General features: G+C 41.2%; 1 protein-coding gene across 1 annotated transcript in view; it reads right to left on the reverse strand.

Annotated features, from left to right (window-relative positions):
• Positions 1 to 20,707, reverse strand: part of LOC107679324 (zinc finger SWIM domain-containing protein 5-like) — a 50,249-nt gene extending 29,542 nt beyond the window's left edge. Inside the window, exon 1 of the mRNA XM_016474844.1 lies at positions 20,135 to 20,707. Within this exon, the coding sequence (XP_016330330.1) occupies positions 20,135 to 20,633 (499 nt within the window). The 5' untranslated portion in view covers positions 20,634 to 20,707. The remainder of the gene's footprint in view (positions 1 to 20,134) is intronic.
• Between the last annotated feature and the right edge of the window lie 411 nt (positions 20,708 to 21,118).

Here is a 21,118-nt window from a genome sequence, read left to right on the forward strand (position 1 = left end):
CATTCACAGAACACTGTTATTTTTAACTAAAGCAAGTGGCTGCTGCGTGCATGGTTTGGCATGGCAGAATGCCAGCAAAGAGCGCTGCATAATCTCTAAAAGACATCTCAGTTCATCGCAATCTCACAAATCTCTGTTATAACACAATAAATATATGCATAATTAATCTTTCATAATGTCTACAATTCGTGTGTTATAATGAGAGGATTCGTGAGCACGCAAATTTCAGCACTGCATTGCTCAATGCTGCAAACACGTTATAGCCTAAATAGAAACTGCATACGCTTGCACCTGCTAATTGTTTATATTTTATATTAGTTCATGTTGCTTTTGTGCAATAGATGAATAACAATTTATTTGTTTTAGATATTTTATGTTTAGATATTTCTATTTTGCGGGAGTCCCGTGAATCCTTTTATTCTCCCGCATCCCGCACACACGCGAGTGTCTACCCGCCCGCACCAGCACTCGCCAATCTTGTCCCGCGCCGCGCTCTGTTGCGTCGGGTCTTGCAGGAACAGGTCTCCACTGGCACTTGACTCGACAGTGCGTGTGCTACATCCTTTTTACAATCTCTAAATTATAAAACACTGCATTCTGTCAGCAATGTAACGCGGCAGTAACATATAGAGACCTCGGCTTGTAACTATACTCTAATTACTATTTTGAAAATTATAACGCGTTAAATTACTCCGTTACTAAAAAAGTAATCAAATTACAGTAACGCGTTACTAAGTAATACGTTACTGCCCAACGCTGTTGATGACACACACCCATGGGTCTAAGCAGCGCTGCTTCAAGTAGAGCGTGGGCCATCAGCAGAAAAAGAAAATAAATAAAACAGTAAACAGCCAAAGGACGTAACTTAGAATGGGAGATGGATAGGTTTGTGAAAGGGAAGAGAAAAGCCATAGATGAAGTCGCACAGACCCAGGCAGGTGATGGTCATTCAAAAGCTAAATGCAGAGAATATGACGAGGCATAACTTGCTCTCGGCTTCACTCACCATGTCTATACCGGACGCTACAGATGTCTCATCGCGCCGCAACAGCTCTACACTGGACGCGACAAAGCGACCGTTGCAAATCATTTTAACTTTGTGTCAGTACGTCATAAATAGAACAAGGCATCAGGTTTAGTGAAATTATTTGGTAGTCTGAGGTGGAGATTTTTTTTAGGTTTAAAGGGGGACGCGACCAGAAAAGTTTGAGAATCACTGGTCTAAAGTTAACAGAGAGTGTTTAAAAAGTGCAATCCACATGTTTACATATGTTTATTACAGTGACTTTGAATTACCTAAAGTAGTGTGGTAAAGCAACAGATTTGTTTTTATATTTCTGCAATCTACTTTAGTTTGTGATTTGTTACTGACTTTCATATTAATGTTTACACCAGGCTTATTTATGCTTATTTGATATTTGCTTTATGTTGTCATAATTATTACAAGCTTACAAGGTTGGAAGATCAACAAATCAGTCAATATACTGTGATTGTAGTTGTTAAATAAAAATGTCATTCATATCAATTCATGCATCACCTAATTTCATCGCAACATATAGCTGGTCATACTATACAATGATTTATAGCTTGTCTTTGTTCAATAATACAGAACATAAAGAGCTTTAAAAAATAATTGCATATTAAATCGCAATCGCAATATTGGTTAAAAAAAAATCGCAATTAGATTCTTTTCCAAAATCGTTCAGCCCTCGTTTGCAGGACTACAAAAAAAAAAACAAACATCTTCCTCTCATTCAAATTGTGAATGTGAAAGATAAACAGGATGGAAACAGCTGGCACCTTTCTCTTGCCTGCTCCAGCAGCATTCTGATGGAAAGTGAAGGGTGTTTCTTCACCGCCTGAGATTAGAGGACCCAGCAGGGTCTGGCAGACCTTTAGACGAACCGTGGGCACTCTAGCAACAACAAATACAAAACATACACTCCTAAACCAAAGCATTCTGGCCCCTTCTCTTGACCGCTATGAGGGAGGATGAAATTCTGTACACCCCACTCACAAATGCCACTCTTTGGGGTTTCCTGTTGCTCGCATTCTCACACTACCAGAGAGTTTTGTATGTTGGTGTACGATCCATAATGGTTTTTGTACGCAAGTATAGATATCTTTCCTGAGTGTTAGTATAGTGGAAACCCAGTTGTGAAAGGTTATTTTATCCCATGAGGTAAGCCGAGGAGGTGCTGCCCTACCAGAGGATCTGTTCAGACGGATCTCCGATAAAATGCCTATGAAATGGAAGCCCGGAAGCACATCCAACCACCCGATTAAATGTCCGTCTTTTCTCAAAATAACTGCTTTGCGGATGTGAGTATGTGCAAAGAAAATCAACAATGCTAGAACATAAAAGAGTAGAAGGAGGAGGATATGCTAGTTTTCAGCATATCCTGTTCAGGGTGACAGGCTGGAATGGAAGCAGTCAATCCAGCAATGCAGCTCATACAAACGGGGGTCCTGTGTCAGCAGGAGGTATCTGCCAAGGCCCGGCGGAGTCAGGCAGGGGGTGAGGGGAGGCAGGACACCCCATCTAGGGCCACGCGCCAAACATAATGACCCACACACACAACTGGCACAGCACTGGGTGGCAACATTAGGGTTTTAGTGTGCGTGTGAGGCAGAAGAGGGGTATCCAGTGGAATGCGTTAGTTGAATTCCTCAGGCACGCTGCCTCCTTTACCGCAGCCACAAAGAGCGGAGTGTGTGGACTTCACAGAGACGGAGGGACAGCGGGAGGAGGGAGGGAGGAAGACATCAATGGAGAAAACTGGGCACAGAGCCAAACTCCAGTATTACAATAGAGGAGGGAGTAAAGTAAAAGAACGAGAGTAGGGAGCTGAGGGAGGAGATGTAGGAACCAGGCCTGATGTCTCTTCCAGGGGTGACGCCAATTCTATTACCAGAGTGTGGATAGAGGTCCAGTGAGACTCTCTAGAGGATGACAAACCTTGCTCGGATCAAATAATATCTACTTGAGCCTAAGGAACAGTGAACATTGAGACAACGGGTAGAATCGTGAAAGAATAGGTGGAAGAATGAGGAAAATGTCGATGAGGCTACCATGGATTTAACAATGTCAATATTTTGAGATAGGAATGCAAAACATATCTGTACCATATTATCAATTGACCAGTTTTTTAATCAGTAAGTCATGATGTAACAGAAGTTGCAGCAGCTCTTTTCTTTGAATTTATTAGTTAACAGCCATAACATGAAAATGATTATCAGCTTATCATATCGGCCAGATTGTATAATGTAGTGCATCCCTAATATGCACATATTTTCTCTGACAGTGAAGGAACATCTGAGGAGCTTCCTTCACACACCTGGAGTTGGAAACATCAGCAGATATTTGATATCAACCTGGCACTTGAATATAAGAATGTGACACCAATATTAGTGGTCGACCGATATATCGCCAAGGCCGATATTTGGCATTTTTCAAATATCGGCATCGGCCGATAAGTTTTTCTGTTTGGCCGATGTGTTCGAGGCGGGACTTTTATTTTGACGGTGCTGAAAATGGCAGCGCCTGAGCGCACGCCGCTCACATTCTCCCTCTTGTTCGCTGTAATCGTTCAGTTCTGTCTAATATGGTTAGAAGTCTATCTAATAATCAGATAGAACTGTTAAACAAAGGAATTAAAATGTATACAAAAAGTATTATAACGATTGCTTTAATATTATTAGTAACAGAAAGGCAAACATTATAATACATTCTCATTTGCCGTCAGCATTCAGCAAATACGCATTTATATCATTTAAACAAATCTTTGAATGACTAATGAACATTTAATTTCACAAACCTTGCAGATCTTGTGAAGTGTGCATTTGTATCATGCATGATCGCGTGTTCTCTGCATGACGGTCGGTCCGTGCAAATTGAATGCTGACAGGAGGAGAGTTCTGCTTGACTGGAGACTCGTGATCGACAAACTTTAAACTAGTGATTTCAAATTATGCTGCGCTTTATGCATTTGCCCACTGTCATATTCGTCTCATTTTCATTGCATGCTGTATGTAAAATGAGTGTTACCTTGGCTTAATTTGAAAAAAAAAAAAAGATTCCCAATGCACACAAACTTCCCAGAATACTGAGTGCCCTGTTGGTTACAGTGTTTACTTCCTTTTTAATTAGATTTTTTATTAAATACTTATTTATTTGTGAAAATACTTTGTCTTCTAAGGTATAAATATGTTTATTTTACACAATAATTTTTAATCCATTTTCAAATGATTTCAAATTTCTTAAATATAAATTAAAATAAATAAAATTATATTAGCTTTATATCGGCCATCGGCCACCCTGCTTTCCAAGATATCGGCATCAGCTGTCAAAAAACCCATATCGGTCGACCACTAACCAATATCAATCGATATTCCTCAACAAACCAGTACAACAAGCAACGCTACATCTACAGCTTCTCCTCTCCCAAGTGCTGATCCAGGTGTACAAAAATAAGCACATCCAAGCACTTCCCATCGTAGCTGCAGAATAAGACAAAAATAGAGTGTTACAGATGATCCTGCCAAGCCAGCTGCAGCAGACACCGGTGCAGTCTGTCTCCCAAGGCTGGGAGCAGGTGCTGGAGAGCTAGCAGCACGAGGTTCCTCTCCGTCCCCTCTCCGTCAGGGCTTTATTTGCATGAACTCAGATGTAAGTGGACCGAACAGCCTCACTAGCTCATAAAACAAGGCAGCTCCCTAGATCTTCCCGACTGCCGCAGTGCTGAGAGAGACTTGATCGGCGTGTTCAGGAAACACGGTGACAGCCAAATGCTCAAATCCAGGTGCGCATGGTCTATGAAATTTGCACAGCTACAGCCTAAAACACTAAAAACTATATAAACAAAGCAAAAGCCTTATACTGATGCAAACAACCTCAGCACTCTATCCCAACATGCTCCACTCCATTGTGTTTGACATGTACAAGCAAAGTCCCATCTGTGCTGTAGAGCTAGGGTGTTCAACACAGCTCATTACTCTCGATCTCGCTTGTATTATGCGGACAGCACACGAGTTATAACCATGAAACTGGACTCTGGACCTAAGGGTCACGGGCATGAATCTTCATTGGGCTGCTTTTTCGTGTCCTTGATACTAGGCTTCAATGTTTCAGAAAGTGAGCCTATAGATTTTCATTGTGAGTGCTTGCTTCAGTTAATCAGCTACATTTACAAGTTTAAGCAAGCATAGCTCCTTTAACTATTTCTTAACTTGGATTCTTTTAGCAATGTTCCTCATAAATTCTGTTAGGGCTAATCCTATTATATATGCCCTAACAATAAAGGGAATGCATGACAAGCCGGTTTTGTGCTCCGAAAGAAGCTTAAAGTAATAAGGAAACAGTACGGGGCGGGCATAGCAGGGATACAGACAATGAAACGGTCACTGTAGTATGGTCTGATGTGGTTTGTCTTAGCAGTATGTGTGGGGGTCCTCATTTGAGCATCTCTTTCTTTAAAGTTGCCCCAGGGAAAGAGGAAGGTTTTAATCAGTGCATGAAGGCAGATCCATCAGATATGCTAATCAGAGATCTTACCTGAACAAATACCCTCAAGAGCAGTCTCATCCATCTTAATTGGGGGAGGGCTCATTAATAATGCAAGGAAGGAGGCTTGAAAAATAAATATTAATGGAAGGATGGGGGGAGGCCTGTCTTTTCTGTCTAATCAGCACAGACTGGGGAAAATTCAAACAACATTTCTCAATCAAGAAAGACAAGGCAAATCTTTTGAGCATCTCAGGGCACCTGTCAAGAAGATCTCACGGATGCTGGTACTGTTACACATTAGAACAACAGGTTCTAATGGAGCACTAGACTGAATGAAACACAGTGTTGTCGTAAAAACAAAATTTCAATAGTTGGTACCAACATCGGTAATTTTGGTACCATAGCAAAAACAGCTGGAACTATTTATTTATCCATTTAAACATTTTTAAATATATATAATTACTGTTATCATTCAAAATGAACTAATTTAATAAGTAAATAGCACATTAAATCAGCATGTAACCTTCAAATATATAAGTAAACATTGCTTTAAAAAGGTCAAGTGAAAACCAACATGAAAAATAAAACTTTAATTCAAATTGTGGATGGGTTATACAGAAATCAAGCCAAGAACACTCCCTTCATCAATGCACGTCAAAGGGAAGCTAAAGCTACAAATGATAAATGGCCCACATTAAAATTCTACATTATTTTGTCTAAATTAATTTAAAATAAAACACTAAAAAAGCTACGTTGTTTTAAATGCTACAAGTGAATTTAGGCATTATACATTATACTGTACAATATGAAAAATGGATATTCATTTTCAGATGAGGTAAATATTATACATTTTGGGCTGATGATACACGGGGCAACTTTTTGAGCAATTTTGCCAGGCAAATTTTTTTTTTTTAGCAATATGCTTGGGCATTTTCCCACTGAGAATGGGTAACAAATTTCTACCTGGATACTTTAGATCGGTCGTGGGCCCTGTGTCTCACCTGGTTGCCCGTTGACGGCAACATTACCCACAGTTGTCTGGCAGCATTGCTCAAAAAGTTGCCCCATGTATCATCAGCCTAACAGTGTTAAGTTATTACATGATGATGATGGTAATCTAGATCTAAATGTAAAAAATGGGAAAGAAATGAGCATGCACTATACTGACAAAAACTCTTAGGGTGGGTTGCACCAACAAGGATTAAATTAAGCAAAGTTTAGAGCTAATCAAGGATTTGTTGATCTGGGTTTTATTTTAAATCGAGTTGTGTTGCACCACTTAATTTTAAACTTAGATTAACAAATCAGGGATTCGAATTCTAACCTGCGATTAAAACCTCCATCTACGAATAATTTTCTCCGCCATGATGTATTCATATCTAGATTTTAGATTAATCCTTATTGGTGCAACCCACCCTTAATGTTGGCCAATGACCAATATGGTACAATTACATTGTGCATCCCTAGAATGCAAAAGAAATATTTTGAGGAAATGGAAAGAGCAGGGCAAGTCTGAAATAAAGCAGGAATACATTAGGGCTACACTGACAAGCTGCGCAAAACCACGTTCATATATGATCGTGGTTTTGCGCAGCTTGTCAATGAACAACAGCTCTGTGTAGTAAATGCTGCTCCATGTGAAAGCACTCACGTGATGGAGATTTACCGCTGATTACAGAACCGGCTTTACTGATAAGATGCGCATTAAATATTGCATGCGATTTATTGTGCAGCCCTAGAATACATATTCTCTGACACAATTTAAACTCTAGTGTTTAGGCGCCCTTGTGCTACAGATTATAGGACTTTACTCAGAATAACCTGAGAAGTGCTCTTCAGTTCCGATGTTAAAATAAAGCATACTGTATTAGAGAACGACATCTATATGCAGGTGCACACATGCATCTGCATCACTTTCATCTGGACATCACATTGGAATACATTATTCCATGACTGAAGCAAACTGCACGCTTTGAAGTTCAACCGAAAGACAGTGTGTTGCACAAAGAGGCTTCTACGTTTACAACTGGGGGAATTGTGAGGCAGCCGCCCATTGTGGTGATCTATTGACTTCAAAGCCAGGGTGTGTTTATGACACATGCACACACTATTCGAATCGGGCTGAACTTCGAGAGACTGTGGCACCCGAGGGAGAGGAGGGAAACCCCTTCAACTCCAGCCATGCTGAAACACAGTGAAATAAAGCAGGAACTACATGAAAGGTATAAGGAATAGAATGAGGGATCACTATTTCGACTCAAGATGGTTTTAATTTGACAGTAGTCGAGGCCTGCAGCATCCTGGTTAAGTGACGTAACCATAAAGGTATTTTAGTACTTTACAAAAGAGGCTACACTCTTAAAAATAAAGGTGCTTCAAAAGGTTCTTCAAGCGATGCCATAGAAGAACCATTTTTGGGTCCACAAATAACCATTCAGTCAAAGGTTCTTTAAAGAACCATCTCTTTCTTACCTTTTTGTAATCTGAAGAACCTTCTTTCGCCACAAAGAACCTTTTGTGAAACAGAAATGTTCTTCAGATGTTAAAGGTTCTCTATGGAACCATTTAGACAAAAAGGTTCTTCTATGGCATCGTGAAGCACCTTTATTTTTAAGAGTGTACAAGCTAAGCTAAATCAGCCTTTTATGATAGCAATACAAGATCTGCATTGGTAGACTTTTTTATTGATTAAAACAGAGTACCTAGGGGTGGAGGGTGGGATTTGGACAATTGAAGGGTCCTGTTGACACGGTCCAATGGCTGTTTAGCCTTAGGGAGTTCCCAAGATTGGACTTTTGTAATCAAATGTAGCACTAACCTCCTCAGTTTACCAAGGACTGCAGAATTAGCTTCGCCATCTGAGAGGACAATGCAAGCTAGTGTTCAAGACAGGTTAGACATTGCAAATGGTGACTACAGACATGCCAGGTGCGAAATGAGGTCTCTATAAAGCGTTCACAGCGGAGCATAATCCTAACCTTTAAACTGGGTACACAGAACGAAAAGAGGCCAGATCGTATGAAACTATGACACAGGTGAAGATGATGTGGTCTCAAGCCACAAGGATGCCACAAAGGAAACAGTTGCCTGTACATGAACAAGCATTATGAGCTTGGCTTCCTGTGCAGGCAGCATATTGAAACCAGGTTCCTTTACAAAGCAATAGAAGTAAACAGCAAGCCTTATGATTCACTGTAATGGTGTATTGTCTAGGCTAAAACACATGGATTTGAATGTCTGTATTTGTGCCCAAGACTTTCTGGACCCCAGACGCTATGACTCAACCAGAAACCATGAAAATAGCCTCTAATAACTGATCCTTTTCATCACAACAAGAGTACAAGTTTCCAATCGGTGACAAAATAAACAAGCCTGAGGTGTTAGAAGTGGACTCAGTGTTGTGCACCACAGAATAGTAATGCTAAACCACGTACACCAGACCTCCTGTTCATTTCAGCGCCTGCACCAGGGCATTGTCATCCTCAGAAAGAGATGAGCATGGTGGAGTGGGGACTGAGGGGCGTCTCCCTGTTGAAACTGGAATGGTAATGAGAGACCGAGACTCCAATCAAACTGAATTATCCCAGACAGGCCTTTTCAATCACTGGTTGATTTACCCCACTGACGTTTTCTCTACCCCCCCCCCCACTTCTTCTTCTTCTTCTTCTTTTCCTCCCTTCATCCACCCAATGAAGGATAGCTGTCATGAATATTCCTTTAAAATCCCTCTTTAAATGAAACCCCAGTCCCAAGAGGACACCTGTTTTCATCCATGAGCGCAGTGAGTGGTGATGAGACCGGGGCCACAGCCATTGCCTTTCATTAGCTGGTCTTTGTGCTTTCCCGTCACGGCCACAATGATCCACCATTTACTGCTGATGAAAACAAATTGTGCACCGGGTGCTTCAATACAAGCCCAGATTGGCTAGCTCAAAATACAGCAAGACAAATCCATTACTCTGTAATATCTTTAGAATGGTAATAGTTTTATAAAGAAGGTAATGCTGCGCCACCGGCTCAATGTCAATATCTGAAGTCAACATGAGGGAAGGTGAGAGCAAACAAACGATTGACAAATAAAGAGCCGCTAGCATTAGCGTCATTATATCATTTAGAGCTTATGCTGCAGAACAGTGTTTAGAATAAAAGTGGTGCAGAAAAACAAAACAGAAAATTTATTGCAGTTACCTGCCATTTCAAATTTTTCGTTTAGTTTAAAACATGGAAATAACAAAAAATAATTAAAAACTACGAAAGCTATAACGAAATTACTTAAATTAAAATTAAAATGTAAAAACTAAAATAAAAGCAGATTCAAAATATTCATGAAAATTGTAATAGTAAATAATACTACAGCACAAGTCTGCATTATCTACAGATTGCTTTCGACCCTTTGCTAGGCTGCAACTACGAAGTTTCTGTTTGGTTCTATCAGGATTACTTCCCAATTATACTGGCAGTCCTGTGTCTTTCAACCAAAGTGGAGGGCGTTCATTATAGAGAGAGAAGTAGAAGAAAAAAAGATGTCTTTCGAACAGAATAAGATCAGATAGTGTTTAATTGCGGCTTTCATGAGTTGTGCTTTAATGCCATTGTTGCAGACTGGTTTTATCCAGTAGATAAGGCAGTGCGCGTTCAATGCTGATTTACACTTTCTGACGCCGCCTGCCGTATTCTGCTGCCACAGCACAAAAAGTGCTTAGTGTTCCTTCCTTCTGAGGAGAAATTATACTAGGCAAAAAAGAATTTGAATTTAAAATCAAAAGACGGCCGAGAAGTTGCTTTCGAGATGCTTATTAAGAAGTAACTGTGGTGTACTAGCGGAAGCGTTTATCTGAAAGGTATCACTGAAGTGCATTACTCAAGGGCGGCATACAAGTTACAAACTTGATGGTAAACTCAATTTTGTAAACTTTTACTCCCTGCTCTTCTCTTTGTCTCTAATGAGCTTTATTTGTTTTCCCCAGTGACCTCTGAGAATGGCAAGAAAAGTGTCCTCTGCATTTGTCTCTGGTGTAGGGCTTGGAGGACATCACCCCCAAAAGACGAGCTCAGCCCGGGTCGGCGGCCCCCACTGCCTTTCTCCTGCAGTGTAACAATGGCTGCCCTCTGCGCTCTAGGGTGGAGGGCGCGCTGATCCTGTTACACCATGACAAGTACCACAATCCCCCATTGAAGAGCACATATTCTCCCCCCTCTGCCTATACAAGAGCCAAGCCTATTCATCACATTGTTTTCTTTCTAGCACATGACTTCTGCGTTGGGCCTCAGCAAAGTCAGGTGCTCGAATATGACCTGGAAACCGCAGGTTGCCCACACACTACGGAGCCCGATTCGTCTGCGTTCAATATGTAAGGAGCCCCGAGCGCATCAATTGATTCTTGTGCCGGTGCTTTAGCTTACTATTGGGGGTTACGAGAGACTAAAACCAATTATCTGAACTGTTATTTCTGCTGAACAGTGCAGAAGTCAAACTTCTGAGTCCCACAGCACTGGTTGTGGAGGACATGGTGAATTACATTTTCAGACCGCGTCTGCAAGTTTGGCAGGGAGCTAGGGTGCGGGCATCCCGGGGAGGATGTCGAGGGCTGTTCCACGGCTGTTGCGCGCATTAATCATGTTCGGAGTACGAGCGGATGGGAGGGGACGGGGTAGCCCCCTCTCTGCATGTTTGCATGTCTGCTGCTGCACTGACGTGTTCACTGTCAGTCCCAGAGTCAGGGAGAGCTGGAAGACTAATGAGGTGCTTCTCTTTTTCTCGCTTGCTCTTTCACATGTCTCTCTTGCCCTCCAGAGGAGGGCGGCTGGGGAGGTGGGGAGCAGGGGATGACAGGTTGGTTATTTACTCTGCCTTTCATATTTGCCTTTTAGTTCTGTCATTTCCCCCTCTCTCCACCAACCATTTTCCTGCAGTCATCTGTTCACTCAGCTGCCTGCGAGAAACCGGTGCCTAATGGGCCATATCAGCACAGCCACTGCAGGGAAACAGAGGCCTGTCATTAGGCTATATTGAAAAAGAAGCCAGTAGGCATGGAGAGGGGGAGACGGAAAGCCATTGATATTTATATTGTGTGCACCTACCAGGTCACTAAGACCAGCATGTGACGCCTTCCTGCAAACCCTGCTTTGAAAAAAGGAGTTATCAATATTTCATCAAGAATATCTTTTTAATGTTAAAAAAAAAAGAGGTGGTCCTGTCCGCAAGATGGGCATACAAATGTAAGACTGGCTAATGAATAGTCTTTGTATTATTCAGTAGCCAAATAATTTTTACGCCTCTCATATGCGAGTAATGATTGACAGAGAGAATGGGGATGGAAAAAGCATAATAGAGAGCGCGGCCATCTGCAACTGCATGAACATGCCCATTTCTTCCATCCCAATCACATGACGGAGAACATATCATGCTAAACACAAGCGGTGATCATGAGGTGGAAGATGTTCTTGTGAAACCCAGCTCTCAGTCTCTCTGATGCACTTCCTCACATGTTGCGCTTTCTTTCTCACTGTTAACCACTCATATCAGCAATGCACTATTCACTTCAGTTACTTGAGGGGGAGGCAGGATGTTTCAGAGATGATATGCTGGGGAAACGCAAGAACAAGAGTCATGTTTTCCACAAGATATGCAAAGTCACGGTGCTTTGTAAGTCAAAGAGAGGTCAAAGACTTGAGTCATGAAACAACTTAAAGTCCAGAGAGATTAGGACACAAGATACAATATCCAAGAGTTTACTTTTGAGTAATGCATTGACCTTGCAGTGTGGTAATCACAACAAATCTTCAATATAGTATGTTCAATAAAAACTCAGAACAAACAAAAAGACAACATTAAAGTGTCTAAACAACGTCAGTTGACTATCTTAAGATATGCCAATGTACCTAAATGGTGTACTTTTAGTGCTCTGGCAATCTACCTTGCTGATGTGCATTTAAGCTTTGGAGGCAATTAATGTTTATTCAGGGGAGCCAGGACTGACAGCCGCAAATTAGCATAAATCCCGTATAGCCGTTCCACCCAATGGAAAAAGTGAAAACTAAGTGCTCATCCTCTTTTGAAAGTGCAGGGAGAAGGCAAGAACAAAAGGCACCTCGGTTAGTGGTGTGAAGGCGTTTGAAGTAGAGAATTCACATACTTTGGGCTTTATGCTCAAAAGACCCATCAGCCCTTCAAACACCCCTGCCAGACCTTCTAAAGCCCACTTGAGACAAATAATTAAATGCAAAAATAATGGATGTAGGCTGTGCTAAATTGTTGAAATCTGTGCAAAGGCAGCTTGATGTCCACTTGCTGTGTCCGCTTGATAAAAAAAATCTCACTCTCAAGTATGTTATGCTTTCAGCGGTCTAAAACTAAAAGGCAAGTTCTGGTATCAGTTAATGGTATTTTAATCAAATCAAATCTGACCTTTGAACCAGTCAACCCAACGCCTAAGTGATCCAAACAACTGGATCCTACTTGCAGCTGAATAAATATTCACAGTCAGGTAGACTTTTACCATCTGTTTGCAAATCTAATTGTAAAGGCAGTGAAATGGCAGCAAGTTGTGATACTTGGGTCAGTGACATCTCCACAGTACATATAAAAGAATAGCTAAATCTTGTTTAAAACACGTCAAATACTTAGAAATGTACTCTTTGATTTTAAAATTGTTTTGAAATTTGAAGTTTTAATTAAAAAAAGGAACGTGGCCTAACCTAGAAAAACGAAATAACATAATAGTAAAAGTTATAGGCTAACATATGTGTTATTTATAATAATTTAATATATTTTCAAGTTAAAGTAATTTTTACAAATAAAATAATAATGTACAAATTAATATTAAGATGTCTACCATTAATATGTTTTGTGAGTCACATTTTACAACCTAAACCTAAAAAAAAAAAAATCACAAATTCAAAACACCTATCATAGAAGACATTGTATGTATGAATTGCACGGTAGGGCTGGGCGATATGGCAAAAAATTGAAATCTCGATTTTTTTTCAGAACCTTTGACCGATTCTCGATTTTTTACGATTTTTAACTAGTCAACTTGAAAATGTAACTACAACATGATTCAAGCAACTTTTTTTTCATTAACCCTCTAGTTAAAGAAAATTCTATTCCAAGTGCATCGCACATGAAGTTTCAACATGATGCAGGCTAAATGTTAAACAAATCACTTGTTAAATATCTTAGCAGAAAAGATGCTTGAACTACAACTACATCTTGTACAAACTTGTCTTATATATATATTCAGAAATGATGAGGAAAATGCTTTAAAAAAATCTCAAAAGTCAAGGTAATTCAAATTCAAAATGACTGAAGGTATAACACCAGTAGACTATTATTAACTATAATGTTCTGTAAAAATAACAGCAGCTTTTTAGCCTGTCACCATGATGCAAACATGAAATATCAGACATACATTAGTATTGAAGGTTTTTTATTCACTTTTGCTGCTTTTCCATTGCTTTTTCTCGCATCTCATTCATGACACGGCTTTATAAAAATGCTCGCTCAAGTTAAAAGCTCACTCTCATCTTCTTGCATGTTTTTCCTATTCCACTGCCTGCGTCACATCTTCGTCAACACAAAAGCGCATTCTGTGCAAATGAGCGGTTAATCACGTGCGATGACATGCCGTTGGATCGTTCTTTTCTCTTTACTGTTATCATTATATTGTCAAAGTGTCTAATTCTAACAGTTGGCAATATTTCTATTCAAAATCACGATTCCTCGATTTCTAAAAAATAAAATCGTGTCAAAACATTAAATTAGAATTAATTGATCAAATTTGAAAAATTGCCCAACCCTATTGCACAGTTATTGTATTTTTTAAAAACATAATTGATAGGACAAAAAAATTTGTGTCAATGACCCATTAACCTACATGAGTATAACAAAAAAAATAATAACAACATTGTTGTTGTTTTTTTCTATACTAGCAAGAATATGCTACTTTGTGAACAAGATCACAAGGAATCAACCCGTGACTGAGCTTTGGGCAGAAACCAACTAAATAAAAAGTAGAGGTTGCTGAAACAGACAGGTACAAATCAATAGCACAAGATGAAGCTATTCAATATGCAGAATTAAATAATGGAGAAAAAATGGCTTTAGAATCAATACAATCACATAGAGACCTTTAAAGCACACAGCGCTAATGGTGGGTCCTTCAGTGCACCCGTGTGATTGGTAGCTGGCATCGAGTCAAGCTAAAAACAGGAACTGCAATGGAAGGGTTTGTATGGCTAGAATAAACACACGTATGAAGTGATGGCTTTAAAAAGTCCATAGCCTCCCATGTGACATTTGCATAGAGGTTTGCACATTGCTAACTGCCACTGACTGGGGCCTCTTTCTTTCACCCTCTGGCAGGATATTTGACCTCATCTCCAATACACATTATCCTTCCTCTCTCGTCCAGACTGAGAAAATTAAGTTTCCATGTGAACTGGCCACAAAAACTCCCCGCACACAAAATCTCAGCTGGATGAAAGACCTTCTATGGGGGAGGGTAGCTGCCTGAGTGCTGCTTGAGTTTCCTGCACTCCGCGTTTAGTGTTACAGCCCCAGATGTAAGGATTTTCCTCCACGTCCTTACAAATTGAAGGTAGAGGCCGTCCTCTATTTTCTGCCTGCCTAAACATAGCATGTCATAGTATATGATTCCATTTCCTCTGCGCAATCTCACCTCCAAACCAATTTTTCCCCCTTCCTCTGTTCTCGCTTGGCTGATTTGCCTTCTCCTTTCTCTCTTTTTGTTTCCTCTGGAATTCTCTTACATTTGTTAGGCAATTACAGCCAAATGAGGCCCTATTAGGCATGTCTGGAGGCCCCTTCTTTAAAGAGGAGCAACTCTCAGCGGCCTCTATCTCCGACAATGACACCCAAACAGAGAAGCAGGCAGGAGGGAGGAAAAAGAGAGAGAAAAGAGGCATGTCCCTCCCAGCGATAAAGTAAAAAAAAAAAGGTTTACAGCACTTCCAAAAGCTTTGAAACATGTGTATCTTGTGTAAATCGGAGCTTTAAAGGCTCGCCAGCCATACTCTGGTCCTCCCAGTGCATAAAAGCATAAAAGTTCCATTAAAGCAACTACTTCATGACGAAATATCGACAAAATAATCAGCCGCCTGTGTGCAGAGATCAAAGAGGTAAAGCTTCTATCATAAGGGACCTTTAACAGCAAGCACTTTTAAACTAGGATTGTGAGGGGCAATAATGCATAATGAGTGAATACGTGTGTGCATGCAACTTACTGAGTTCCAATAAAACGCAGATAAGCCGTAGCAGGGAGACGAAGCTCACTGCAAGCCCAGCTGCACCTGGGTAGGGTATGGACCTTGCCCCTGGCTCAAAATCGGAGCTCCATTTTGCAGGAGCAGAGATACTGAACTAATGGAGCTTTTCCACTGCATGGTACGGCACGGTACGGCTCGGTACGGTTCACTTTTTGGGGGTTTTCCACTGGGTACAGTACCTGGTACCTGGTACTTTTTTTAGTACCACCTCGGTTGGGGTTCCAAGTGAACCGTACCGTTACCAAAACGTGACGTGTAAACTCTGCTCTAATCACAGATTGGCCGGAGAGAATCGTCACTACTGAACTTGCGACACAAACACAAAAGAATCGCTAGATTTAAATCAGCACAGCCAGCGAAGGATCGAACGCAACTGTTTTGAACCAACTGCCCCAAACACAGCTGTGAAGCAGACAGGGCCGAGTCTGAGGAGTGCATCGCTGATAAACTAAAATCGGAGGGTATGGGGCAGGCTACAGCAAAATGCAAAGAGGGCAAGGTCGCAATTGATTTTCAGAGCCTGGGCGGGTGCCAGATCCACTGAGGGAATAAAAACACTCGTCACACTGTGTGAAAAACACATATAGCATAGCAATAAACAGGCTTTTCTATGGGCGTACTTTCAAAACACCAACCGAATGTGGGACTGCGTCACTTTTTTTTTTATCAAGTCTGAGCTCAGCGTTCGGAAACGAGGACCTGATCAAAGTCTCTGACAGGTCTTTTGTCCTGGAATGCGGCGAGTTGTTTTTCACCTTGCTCCAGTCGCCGCTGATTAGCTGACAAGGCGGCTAACCACCCTCTCCCCTATTTCCAAATTAATTTCCCTCCTTTGATAAAAACAAAGGGTGGGGGGGGGTTTAATGGCCATGTCCTTCAAAACTAAGAGTGCTAATAAGTGTGAAAAGGAGATTTGTTTAAGTGATTTTCTTTGAGACTTGCAGGCATGGAATTAATTACCTTGATTAAATATTGTCTGTACGGCTGATGAAAGATAGAGCAAAATTAGCGGTCCCTTGTTGAACTTGTATGGTGCTGAATGAGATGTGTCCCGATTACAAAGACCAAAATGATGGCAACACTCAAAGGAGACAAAGAGCTAAAAACAGGCCTAGTGACATCACAGAGCAGCCACAGGCCTAATGGCTGCCATCTTCCAAACTCAAACAAACGGGCTTCCACAATGACTTTCTATAACACTGTAATATATGTGTACTAAAACCAAAGGACTGAGAAAAACCTATTTCCCAAAGTGAACAGTACTGTGTCCAATGGCAAAAGGAGTTCGTTGAGTTGAATCTCCAAAACAGCCTGAAGCCTTCCGAGTCATTTGGCAGAAGAGTAACATAACTCAATTCAATGCTTGCCTAGGTTTTACAGAGGCACTAAGGGGACTAAACAACTTCTCAGTGGCTCTTCCAGCCATAATCCCACCGAACTTTTGTCTCCTAACCACAGAAGAAGGTTTTCTAAAGGCTTCACATAGCAGCTTTGTGCTTCATTGCAAAAAGCTATACTCTTAACCACACTCCCACCCACCAAACACACACAACGACAACCCCCCACCCTTCTGTGAATGGGGGGAGTTTTCTACAGCTGGGTAACAAAGCATGACCCAATAATCCTCAAGGCTGACTCAAAGCTAGAACCTCCTCTCTAAGGACTTTATAAGACAGAGGCTGTAGGCCGGGGTGGGGTGGCTGGGCTGAATTGCACAAACGATAATTAATTATTCTTATCAAATCGGTTTCCTGTAACAAGCAGTCCATCCCTTAATATTTGGGGCAGAAAATCTAACCATTCATGAGCTAACAATGAATTTAACATCTACCGCATCCTCAGGCTTTGGTGTTGCGCTATGGCTTCTGGAAAGAGTACAAATTATGTTGTGAACTTTCTGGCAAACTTCGGAGTAAGCCTGGCTTACCGTGAGTAAGCCTCTGTGTATGAATCTTTGAGAGCTTGCATTTTGGCGAACATGCTGAATAAACCTTAAAAGCGGTTTATACTGTTACGGTGTCTTTGAGGGTTTTAAACAGGTCTAAAAGAAACTGAGGCATTGATGAGTCAATGGTACAACAGAAACGGAGACAGTTTATTCAAGCATGCACGGGTGGAACTTGTAGGTGTATTGGTGAGAAAAATAACACACCCACACTGCACATTTTTGAGACTGCTCATGGTTAAGAACACAAGTAATGAACTCCCCTATCAGATGCACGCATGTACAGTTCTCAGTTTCTGTATCCATCAAAACCAAAAGAACACAATCTACACACACAGAGCAAAACAGAATGCAAGTAAACCTGCTTTAACTCGGTTTATCAAGTGGTGACGTCCCCTTACTGTCAGATGCCTGCCTGATCAATCAAAGTTCTATTCTGTCCATAGTTTCTTTTACAATCCAATAGACTGCTTATTCACACTTAAAAGGTTAATGTTTAAAAACTCAATCCAAGCAGTACTGAGGCAATGCTGTGCTTTTTGGTCACCTGCTTATTATCATCAGAATTAAAATTATAAAGTTGAACTACTTCACGGAACACTATTAAAGTCATGTATGCAGAATAACACAAAACTGAGACGAAGGGACTGTGCATTTAAAATACAATAGCCGTGAAAACGGCCAAGTCTAAAAACTTTTGAGGATATTCTCGAATATACAGTAACTTTAAAAAAACAAAATAATTTGAACTAGATTTATTTAACGTGAAAAAAGGGCTACACTGACTCGTGAAGGGAGCTTTTCAAGGTTGCTAAATAAGTGCCCATGTTATTTAATTACAGCTAGGTTATCACGTTTCCACTAACACTGGCCTTTTAAAGGGACACAGTGGATCTTTGTGAGAATAAATGAATCATGGCTTCTTTATTGAATTAAGTTATATGTATACTTTCACTACTCTCATTTATTATATACTCTACAATTATTGGAGATTTGGGGCTTCCTGTAACTGCTATTTCAAGAAAAGAAAGCTTACATTATAGGAAAATTGTGGCAGGTCTACTAAATGACAGATTTTTTTGCTTTATACTGTTAGTATGTGCTATATAGGCTAAATATTTCATATTGTGAACGGTTTTGTTGATCTTAACTAAAGCCTCAAGCATTATAAATGTCATATTGGGCCTTACAAGTGGTGCAATTTGACGACTTGAAACGAGCACTTCATTTATAATTTTGTGCTTTGGAAGCATACAAAGGTCTGTGCGTATTTTTAAAAATCACTTTTCCCTTTCTTTCACGATAGTATTTTGCCAGTATGTTTACTGAAGTGGAGCGAGTGGGGGAGGAAAATGTATAGACATTTGGGCAGCCATTGAAACTGCCTTCGTGCTCTAAATGCCAAAGCCTTTTCGAGTTACTTTGACCATTTTTTCGATTTAGTTCGTTTAAATTAAGCTTGAAAATGCGGTGACGGTTCTTTATGGTTTAGAAAAGCATATTTACACACCAAAAAACTGCCATTCGGCGAATACAGAAGAACTAGCCCGATGTGAGGGGGGTATTGAGCTATTGTGCTGTAGCCTCTACGAGGACAACCCAACGACACATTTAGCCGAATAGTAAATGTTTTACTCATTTTAACGCTTATGTCAACAAAGGGTCTTCGAAATAAAACAACAGAGGGTTAGATAAAAGTCTAGGAACGTGTCTTATCATTCGTTTTACTACGGCAAATACGAGTCCTTTGTCTTGACTAACCAGCAAATAAACAAAAGATGGGATTTGGATTCAAGCGGATTACCCTGGACTTAATTATATCAAGAGACCCAACAACAATCAAGCAACCGCACATACTCGGGGAAAAGCTAACAAATCGCCGAAAACAACTTTAAAATGGAATATTAGCAGCAAAATAGCAGCGCTGTGTGCTACAACAGAGATTCATTGTGACCAGCACGTTAGCCTTTTCTTCCTCGCGACCTGGGAACGAATGTTCCGTTTCGACAGACCTCATTGTGTTCGTTCAAACATACACTATTTAGTATCAGTTTTAGTCTTTTCTGTAACTTATAAGGCATATAAGTGTCTTATCAAGTGTTATATGAACATTGCAGTCACCGATTCCAATGAATTCCACATTAAAGCCATTGCAACATAACATACCCAACGGGAAGCCCTTTAATTTTTAAAACGTGCGCTCCGTTTCTTTCGCAATACGGCAGGCATTTAAACGCTCTCTTACTGACAGTGAGAAATCGCGATGTAGAAACAAATTAGTTTCTAAACAAGACCACTTCCATTTTTTTCTCAAGAAACTTCGTTCGCTGGAAAAGTTAAACAAATATTTCTGATGTAACTTTCAACGTACTCTGGACGGTTAAAGCGGCACTTACCGACTTGTAAGACGTTGTCCACACAACCGGTTTCCAAAAGCCGGATTCCCCGGCGGAAAGGCAATCCATCTCCGGTACTCCCCGTCCCTGCGCTGCCTGTTGTGTTCGTAACCCCTCCGGGGACTGTACCAGATCCAACGGACGAGCTCGAGCCCACTACCGGACCCTCTTCACCCGCCACTCGGCACTGAAACGACGAATACATACATATTTCCCTTTCGTTCCTCGGGAACGACCAGTACACGATACGGCGCTGAACCGGTTCGGGGATCCGCTCGAAGCGCTCCTCCACCCTCTCGAAGGCCCATTTCTCCGCTACGGCCTTCGCGGCGCAGTCCAGTAGAGACTCCGGGCAACGGAAGCGAGAGTTCGGGAATCCCGGGCCAGGCCCCGGACCCGGTCCTCGAGGAGCGGGACGCAAACACGGACGCTTGCTGGCCGGGGGCAAGGAGAGGTGAAGCGGCGGCTGAGGCAATAGTTCTCCACGTCCCTCCGCCATGACAACCAAATAAACACTGAAGTGAGGACCGTTGCTCTAGAAGCGCACAGACTGAGGCACCGCACAACGGGAGGGTCGTCACTTCATGTACGTCACTACCAATAACAAACGCGCTCCAGCCAATCGCGAGGTCGCGCTGCACCGAGGTGATGCGCATGTGTGAGCCGAAATGACAGGCACGGTGTTGATCGACGGACAGTTTGTTACAAACTCAACTCGTGCACTCTGAATCTAAGATCTGCTGCGGTGTGTTTTGTTTTTAAACATCTTCCGTTGGCTCAAAGAGCAGCAGAAGCGCAGAGAACCGAGCGTTTGTTTTTAAAAGGGCACCTATTCGTGTCAGCATAACGATACAATCTACATTCTCTGAATGTGCAAGATGTGTGCAGTGCATGTTTTACCCTTCAAGCGTCGTAAAAATGCGGAGAACTCTCCAGCTGCCCTTTGAGTTTGGTGTGACAAAAAGTTTGAAATGTTTTTATGAT

The sequence above is a fragment of the Sinocyclocheilus anshuiensis genome, unplaced genomic scaffold (assembly GCF_001515605.1).
Source record: "Sinocyclocheilus anshuiensis isolate Anshui unplaced genomic scaffold, SAMN03320099.WGS_v1.1 scaffold2310, whole genome shotgun sequence".
In the NCBI taxonomy this organism is placed as follows: Eukaryota; Metazoa; Chordata; class Actinopteri; order Cypriniformes; family Cyprinidae; genus Sinocyclocheilus; species Sinocyclocheilus anshuiensis.